This window comes from Buceros rhinoceros, unplaced genomic scaffold, assembly GCF_000710305.1.
Source record: "Buceros rhinoceros silvestris isolate BGI_N320 unplaced genomic scaffold, ASM71030v1 scaffold37328, whole genome shotgun sequence".
NCBI lineage: Eukaryota > Metazoa > Chordata > Aves > Bucerotiformes > Bucerotidae > Buceros > Buceros rhinoceros.
The window spans coordinates 2,931-12,202 of NW_010426943.1; the positions used below are offsets into that span (position 1 = coordinate 2,931).

Here is a 9,272-nt window from a genome sequence, read left to right on the forward strand (position 1 = left end):
GCAGCTTGTGCATTTAAAATTTTATTTTTCAAATTGATTTCCCTTCGACTTCTTTATCCTTTACAGAGTACATGTGTTTTTTCTGTGGTGATGGTACATGATAATGCCTGGGTGTGTGTAGCAACACAATCTAGATGCAAAGAAGGGGAGAAGCTGAGGCACCTGTTTCTCTGAGTGACCCTGGTCTTGGGCATTTTCATTCCTGAAAGGAATTAGTATTTGTAAGGCAAAGGGATTTCTCCAGCTGGGGCCATGGTAACCGTGGCTGTGTTCCTTTCAAATGTTTTCAGACTTATTTTATGCAGCTACCAAATACTTTCCACCCCCTCGGTGACTGCCTTAGCAATAAAACACAAAAGCAAAGGCTCTGCTTAAAAGCCACGCAGCCACCCCCTTCAGCACTTCAAGTTGGCAATTTACAGAACCTGGTGGGCCTTGGGTGCTACAAAAATTAGTGATTGTTTCTCCCTGCTAAATTTTCACAACTATTTGATGTAATAGCTTGGAGCCCATCACACCATAACCTTGGCATAGATTTCATTACCGTATTTACAATGTGACATTACCAAAACATTTTGTTGGTTTTTTTTTTACAGTAATTTGTGTATAAAATTTTGAATCTGTCCCTCTCTGCATCTATAAAAAGCAATTCTTACAAGTTCATTAAGAGAATATAAACTAAACAGTTTCTCTTCTGAGAAGGAGATAACCTGGTTCACATTTTAACATGAAAAATATTACTACAAACTGTAATGTTTTTTGCAAGCTCATCTCCTTATTCCAGCAAAGGAGGTCAATGGATAAATGTCTCTGCAAGCTGGTCCAGTCTATCAAATGAGCTACAAAAACAGTCCTTTTCACTGACAAAAAAGTTCTGGTCAGAACTTCACGTTTTCTTCAAGAAATTTCAGATGACGTGCCTTTGCACTGTAACTCGCATACTTGTCTCCCAAATGCTCCCGCAACAGCAGCTATTTAGAACACACAAAAAAAGCAAACACACAATATTTTCACTGAAAAAAGCAAGAACTACCGAAATATAAACAACAAAAAAACCCCAAAGCACTCAATGAAAGCAGCATGTGAAATCTGACAAGATAAATGGGAGGGAAGAAAAATGGAAGAGTTTTCATTGTCTGAAGGCACCAAAGTTCCAAATCCCACCTGACAATTTAAAATACAAAACATAAATGCAGTATTTCATTTGTGACTAAGTTTTGAATCAAGTGAGCTGGAGGTATCGCTCACTCACCTCTACTGGGAACAGACGTTAAACTGTTTCTCACTTTGGACATCATGGGCACAAGGCAAAAAATTATGGGTCAAAAGACGGTACTATTGGGGAAACGCCACAGAGTAAAATTAGTTTTATCCCTTTCATCTTCCACAACTCAGGGACCATGGTACAATTCTCACGTTCCTGGGCTTTCTGAAGAATTTGTGGTGGAACATAGCGTCCATTCAGAATCCAAATTTACAAATGAAAACAACAATATACTTAGGCCCATGACTGCATAAATGCCTTCTGAAATCAAGGTTTGCAGCAATATCTAAAAAGGGGAGGAGTAAACACTCTGCTCATTTATCTAGGTTTATAAAGAAATTAAACTATTTTATTATGAAAGACATTCACCTCTCTTTTCACTTCATCTTCTTCTTCCATGATGCTGTACGCCTTCTCAAGAAGTTTCACTCCCAATCCTTGGACCACATCAGATCTCAGGATTTCAACCATTCTCCTGATCTTGTCAGGAACTGATAACATCTCTATTAAAAAAATAAAATAAATTTTTAAAAGTCAGTGGAGTATAGTCTACGCAGAAGAAGAGTATGGGACAACTACAAGTATTTCCTCAGAATTGCAGCTGACCATTTGCATGAAATACTGTTTATCTGAACTGTCTAGCTAGACCGATCAGAACACGGTGGACCAGGGCAGTCGGGTGCTGACTTGAGACACTGGGCAGTACAAAGCCAATGCAGACACCCTTTGCAGAAGGAGGTCCCGGTAACTTTGTTTCAGGTGATTCCTGTTACTATATTACAAATATTATTGGAATGAAAAGAACTAGTCTCTAATACTACACTACACCCCAAACATTTTAATAATTCAATCTCTTGTACTTGCCACAAATGTAAAAAATGTTTAATGGCTAAAACACTAACGGCATAATTTTTGCCATCTGCCCGTTTGTCTCAGCCTTTGAACCTTTGGCTCCTCAACTGAAGCTGCCCACAAGGAAGTCAGTTTGTAAGAGGAGACCTCCATGAGAACTGAACTGAGAACACTAACCTGCTCTTTTAATCACTGAAATCACCAACACTCCTTTCATAGGACAGATCGCCTTCTGAAAACATCTAATTAAAATAAGTTTCAGCTTAGAAATGCAGAAGGCCTGTCATCCCAAACGGCAGTAAGTAAATAGCTGGAGGATCTCACTATACAATACTTCAGAGTGAGAAAAAGAGACAGAAAAATCCCAGAACACTGGAATTTGTCCCTTCAGCATCCTGTCACACCAGTTTAGAGCCAAGCTCTTTCAAGGTGTTTTACTGTAGCTATGCACAATCAACTCACCAGATAAAGCCCAGTGTTCTCCCATTGCTTTGCCTGTCACCAGACTAGTGACCAGACGAATCCTCAGCGTTTAAAACAATAAGCACAAGAAACTCTTGAGATTTCAAAAACCTACCATCAGCTTTTTCACCTGTTCTTGTTGCATAGTAAGTGCAGTCATAGCAAATATGATTTTTTCTTGCTTTTTAGAATACATATATATACTTAAAGTCTAAACCAGACCTTCAATAGCAATCTTGTACGTATATCTGCAGGAAAAATAAGCTCGCCCAATTCTGCAACAAGGGTGAACGTTTATCCTCATACAAATGTTTAATGCTTTGTGTACAATTTCAGCTTTATCCATAATTCACGAAGTCTACAGCTATCCTATCATTTCAATACCTTAAAAATCTTTTTTCAGAATACCCAACTCCAACTGTTAATTTTGGAAGCTTCTAAGTATAAGTCATTGGCAAGGAAACCACAGCTGGAGCAGTTGTTTGCACACAGAATTATTGAGATGCCTAATCCTGTAAGCATTGTTGAGGCCTGAGAAGAAAGAGGAGTGGGCTCTCTTCTGTTGCCCACCAGCAGGTTTTCTTTGGTTATTTGCAGGTTATGACCATTCACTTAAGAGCAGCTAAAGAGCAACAGACCTGAAGAAATCTCTTCAAATTTTAATTCCTCTGATTCATCAGGTGATTTTCCATGCAAAATCAAAGTGTCTCGGTATTTTTTATGAAGTTTAAACTCTGGGGCTGGAGTTGAGGTTACGGAGTATTCGGAGTTCTCCTTTGAGTCCATTTTTAGTGTCCACGTCATCAGCTGCACCAAGTCGCTCATTTCAGTCACATTGCTTTTTCTAGCAGAGGAGAAAGAAGATGGCACTCAGTCACCATCCACGACGCAACTTCCACCTGCATTCAGAGCACTTTCAATAAGTTTAGTGTTCCATGTTAAATTACATCTTATGGTGCAGTTTTATCCATAGCAATATCAGCAGTGTCTCATCTAACGAAGGCTCAGAGCCCATTCACCTAGCAACAATTCACAGTCCTATTGGCTACTGCTACCTGCGAGGCTGCACCTGCAGTAAGGCAACGGAGAGTATTTTTTGAAAAGTCGCTTACACTGACAAAATCAGAAATAAATTCAGCCTCATTCACAGGGGAAAGGACTCAAATACTGGCACCTTTTAACTCATACTTTTAATGCACCCTGACAGTGTATGTCCTTTGATGCTGGAAGACTGGTTTCCTGGGAAGCTGCAGGTGACACAAAACAGAAGTAGACAATTGCCTGTCCCAGAAAGTTCAGCACAGAAAGTTTATAGTGACAGAGAGACAACAATTAAATGGAGTTAATTTTTTTCATAGGCACATACACCTTCAATCACTATGTCGAGATAGAGTGTGAAAGCAATTCCTGCCATCTTTTTTCCACTCCAAGTCAAGATCCAGTACAGCAGTGAGAACCCTTGCACGGTAGTAAACAACTTACCTCTCCTTGGAATCGCCATCAGACTTATCTGTAGAGCTTGTGGAAGAGCTTAACTCATCATCAGACAGGAAATGGGTTTCTCTCTTTCTCTAAGTGCAGAGGGAACAAATGACAAGAACTCTAATAGCTGAAAGCAATGTATCGATGTGGCATAAATTACTGTTCTTACATAGAAGAACCACCTTCAACAAGCATATTTTTACAGACTCATCTTGATAATATTTAAAAGGTGTAACCTTTGGTTTTACAAACAAGCTAACACACAGGACATCATCAAGATACTTTATGAAATGCTTATGTGATTAGCATTACACCTCTATTAAAAATAATAACATACCTGTATCAGTTCTTTGCCAACTTTAAGTCATTACCCTTAGCCTGTGTATTGGTCTTTAATACACATTTTAAAATGATATTTAAATAAATTTTTATCAGTTCAGTAAATTCCCACTATATCTAAAACATACAGAGATTTTAACCACTTGTGTCTCTGTGGTCTTGTGTTCAGTCCACAGCATAATATGCAAAAGCATCACTAGCATATGCACATTCAACTGGTGTGTACGAACCTTGTGTGATCTCAGGTATTGCATGCAGTTATAAGCATACACAGGTAGGTAAATCACACAAAACACTTTCCATGCCAGTGCTGGGCTGAGTAAAATAGAGTCTATGCTTAGAATTTCAGACTAAAGTTTCCTCACTATTACTCTTCTGCATTTACTGGCGTTAATGATGTTCCACTGACGTAGCAGAAGATTGTCAAATGTGTAAAACCCTAAAAAAGACTTTATAATTAGACAAGGAAGAGAATATTAACAGAAACTACTTACTTTTCATCTAGCAACTATTCCTTATTGCCAGCACATACATGTATGCACTTAACATACATTAACAGATTCAAATCTTAACAGATTTTAAAAAATTAACAGATTAAAAAAAACCCCAAGAACAAAAAAAACCTTCAAACACCGCTATCAAAGCAAAACCAGATGTACCGGGCTAAAGGTAGTCTGTTGTTAATATAAATTTAAAGCAGGCTATTGATCTGTAACTAAAGCATATTTCAGGACCCACTTTTTCGCTTCCAAATTAAATACATAGTGCAGTTTAGACAGCCCACAACAATCAGTAAGAGATGCCTAGTTTTCATCTCTGACAGGTGGAGTGAAAACGCACAGTGAGCCTGGAATGTTAAACCGATCGAGCCAAACAAAAAAGTGGGTTACAGAGCCCTACTCCACCCCGGGAATTATGACGCAATATTTACAGAGAGCTGTGCATTCTTATTGACTGACAGTTTCTTCCACACATAGTTGGGGAATTTTTGAATACAATTTTCTTCCCAAATTGTGCCTGCATTTAAATATTTCAAAAGCAGATGGCCCCAGTTTACCTGAGAAATACTGGGATCTGATGAGGACTCAGCAACTTTACCATGATTTTCCATATGTGATTTTGCTTCAACTACTGCACCATCTGCAGTCCGTCTCGCTGGAATCGCTGGAAGATGACATTTTTACAATATTGACAGCTGATCTGCATGCACTTTGAATTCATTTCATGCTCATGCAAGAAAGTCTATCACCTGGCAGAGTACAGGCAGGGAGGTATTCTGCCAAGGGAAAACAGTGAAGCTTCTATCTGAAAAGTGTATATTCTGTGCTTCGTGTACATTTTAGTGACAAGTTGTCACCACTAAACAATTGAACCTAACTGATTAAGAAGCAGAAAAATACAGATATGTTAACAAAAATTTTTATTGAACACAGAAATAGACCCTTAGTGCATCTTTCTGAAAATGGAAGCTAAGTTCTGATTTCTTCACAAGGAAGTTATTAGCCTACCTTTAACTGAAGTGTTAACATGCAAACATAAAAATTACCAGAGGGAAACATCTCCTCCTGAGACTGCTTTAGCCTCCTTCGTTCTCTTGCTGACAAGGGCCGCTCCTTCAAAAGAAGTTCATTTGATATTAATTAACAATTGTCATAATGGCTTCTGTTACCTAATCACCTATAAAGCAAAAAGTCTTTTTCAACTGACATGGAAGAGACAGCTTTAGAGCAGATCTTCTGAATAAGAGAGAGACAAAAAGAAGCTGACAGCGTTCCGCACTAACCTTTGGAATGGCAACTTGCCCGGTTTTGGTGCTATCCACAGAAGCAGAAGCTTCAGCACCATGCTGCTCCACACAACGCTGTCTTGTCTTTGCGTTCACATCGGAAAGAAAAGGTAAAGGCCGAGGAACAACTGCTCTGACCTTGAAAGAGAAGTGAACAAGGATTTATATCTTTTCTTCTTAAAAGTTGAAGCACTCTGCATGCTAAAAGACATTCTTGCATGGTAAGGCTGCATATCAGAGGTTCTGAATCCTGCTGCAACCTCTTCACACCTCCCAACTTCATCCCTCCCTCTCCACACCTCTACTTGCATCCAGTTCCCTTCTTTCCATGCCTACATCTCGGCTACCTCCTCCCACACTATTTTTCAAGCCAATGCCTTTGCAACAATTGTCCCTACCCTTACACAGCAAAACCCAGGAGAAAAATGGGGTATCAATCACGAATCACCCCCTTCTCTATCCTTGCATAGCCAGTGCCCTTCCCCAAAGATATCTATCTGCTCAGTGTAGAAGCAATGACAGGAGACCTGTCTTATGTGCGTGCCAAGATTTTCTTCCTAGAGTTTGCACTCATAAGCTCAGGGCAGCCTTTAGAACATGTCTGTTCTAAAGTACTTGTAATCCACTACCCACAACAAGTAGCCTTATCCACAACAGTCAGGAGAAGACGGCTCTGTATTTTGTAGTCACAAACAATGAGAAGTCCTGGTGGAACTGCTAGGGAAGGCTGCAGCACAGCAAAGGCACAGCCCACAGCTCCCCGTGTTTCCCTGTACCCATCCGGCACACCCATCTCACACCAGTGAGGGCTATCGGGATGTTCAGATTTGCACAGACTGCTTCTAAAGGACCTCCTGAGTGTTCTGCATCTGGTGACCACTGAAGTTACAGAGGTACACATGAAACCAGAACCGCATTAGGAAACCCAGCCTTTTTTATAAAACTGGTCCCAATTTTAAAGAGTAAAAAATGTAGGACTCTTAAAAGAAAGAGGAGAATTTTTTTTTGAGGATATGCACCTTCTCTGAACAGACTTCAGCTCCCTCTCTTCTCTTCTGCCGTCGCTGCCGAGAGAGAGAGGGTTCACTGACAGAACTATAAGGCTGCAAGTGGAAGGTAATTTTTTCCTGCACATCTCCTGAAGCTCCATGACAGACATCATCCTAATAAGCAAAAGTATTTTTAAAAAATATAGACATGTCATTTCCAGGCTTACACATACACACTTTTAAAAGAAAAAAAAATCGACACAGGCCTCTCTACTGTTTGGACTTCATCCACCTTCACATACCACAGTTGCAACCACAAAAAATGCCTCCTTTATAGACAGTTAGAAAAAAATACCTGCTGTACCAGCACTTTAGAGATACTAAACCTTCAAAGAAGGACACTTACTTGGATTACAACAGGAACAAACGGTGCTAGCAGCTTTTCAGCAGAATCCAAGCTCTACAACAGAAAAATGATTTTTCATTAGAACAGTAGACCAAAATGCAAGGAGAAGAAAGTCACCACCTATTAGCCCTCCCATCCAAACCAGGGCCAACTCGAGATTAGCCAGGTCTGTTTAGAACATAGAAGTTTCAAAACCATTCTTACCATTTCTCTTCTCAGATGGAAAATAAAATTTTTGTTCCCTGTAAAAACAGAGTTTCTATCACCTAGAGGCCAGCCTAAAACCATGTTGCCTTTTCAAATCTGAAGCCGAGGCCCCTAAGTACTTAAGCATCTCAGCAACAATCAGCAGCATCTGACATTGACAGGGACACATGTGCAGCAGCTCTCTAAATTTTAAGAGCTGCCATTAGTTAAACCTCTTTCAAAGGTTCTACTTTTCAAGGAGGCATAAATGCATTACCAGGTCAGTTAGCTTTTGGTCTTTTGAGAGAGGCTGCAGGAGTTTTGAAGTGTCATCACATCCTCCTATAGCATCAACAGGAGACTGCTTAGACTTAGCATTGTCAGATTTAAAAGCTTGTTTTGTTCTTTGTTGTAGTCCATCTTCCTTAACTGGTGGGGTACTGGATCTTATTTTAGAATTCTCTGGAACATTTAAATACTTTGCTTTCTTATTCTCTGGAATATGCTCACTGCCACTCTTCTCACTTCCGTTCTTCATCCTTTCAGATGGTAAGATATCAATATTTACTTCACTAACTGTAGCTAAGGAGTCTCCTGGGTTGTTCAAATCATTATTGCTTGGTTTTCTTTCCAACTCAACAGCTGGTTTCTCTGAAGGAAAAAAATTGTTGGCTTTGTATTTGATGACACAATCTTCATTCTAGAAGTAAAAAGAAAACAAAAAATGTAATCACCTTTGAGGCATTACACACATACGAAAATGCAATGAAATTATGATCAGTTACAGATTAAGAGCCTCAAAAGAGATACAAACCATGTTTGCAAATGACCTATTTTCAGGCAGTACACCTACTGTTCACCAGGAGGATACAAGAAAAAGTTGTACTCCCTTGGCTCTTCTACAAGGGAGGAGCCAATAAGTATCAACAGTTTTTAAGATGTACTACACCGTATACATTCAGTATTTCAGCACTAAAGCTTAAACCCAGAAGAACACACTCATTACAGGAAATAAAAAACACACACAAGATTAACCACTACAAAAGGTTTGTTCTAACCACTGGAAAGAATTGCAACAATAAACAATTTTTGTTGTTACCAGTCAAACCATTTACTTAAAAATTATTACCACTCGTCATCAAATATTTTAAAAAAATATTTTAGCTCAAATACTCTGAGTAATTAATAGTGACCCAGAGATGAACTCCAAACGTTGTTAACATCTTACAGTTAAGACATTGCTATTAGTTTTATTGATCCGCAGCTATTTATTTACTTCCACTCTTGCCTAAACAGAATTCCCTCCTTAATATAAATTCTATACAGTGCTAGGAATCAGATCTATGTTCTCATAAATGTTCATGGCAATTCTTACAAAACTGAGTTTTTTCACTAGAAAAAGCAAGTGGGTTTTGTTTTGGTGTTTAAAAAAAAATTAGAACGTATCTCACAACCTTGTATTTCCTGGCTTGCTCAGCAGGGTGGTTTTGGTGTGTAACATTCCTG

The 9,272-nt window shown here is 39.1% G+C and overlaps 1 protein-coding gene across 1 annotated transcript in view; it reads right to left on the minus strand.

Moving 5' to 3' along the window:
* Positions 1-779: 779 nt before the first annotated feature.
* The window catches only part of NEK4 (NIMA-related kinase 4), a 15,339-nt gene continuing 6,846 nt past the window's right edge, over positions 780-9,272 (minus strand). Inside the window, exons 7-17 of the mRNA XM_010141699.1 lie at positions 9,218-9,272; positions 8,044-8,466; positions 7,581-7,634; positions 7,205-7,348; positions 6,183-6,323; positions 5,946-6,012; positions 5,457-5,563; positions 4,061-4,149; positions 3,217-3,422; positions 1,634-1,767; positions 780-971 (exon numbers count right to left, since the gene is read on the minus strand). The exon at positions 9,218-9,272 is cut by the window's right edge and continues 6 nt beyond it. Coding sequence (XP_010140001.1) covers positions 879-971; positions 1,634-1,767; positions 3,217-3,422; positions 4,061-4,149; positions 5,457-5,563; positions 5,946-6,012; positions 6,183-6,323; positions 7,205-7,348; positions 7,581-7,634; positions 8,044-8,466; positions 9,218-9,272 — 1,513 coding nt within the window. The 3' untranslated portion in view covers positions 780-878. The remainder of the gene's footprint in view (positions 972-1,633; positions 1,768-3,216; positions 3,423-4,060; positions 4,150-5,456; positions 5,564-5,945; positions 6,013-6,182; positions 6,324-7,204; positions 7,349-7,580; positions 7,635-8,043; positions 8,467-9,217) is intronic.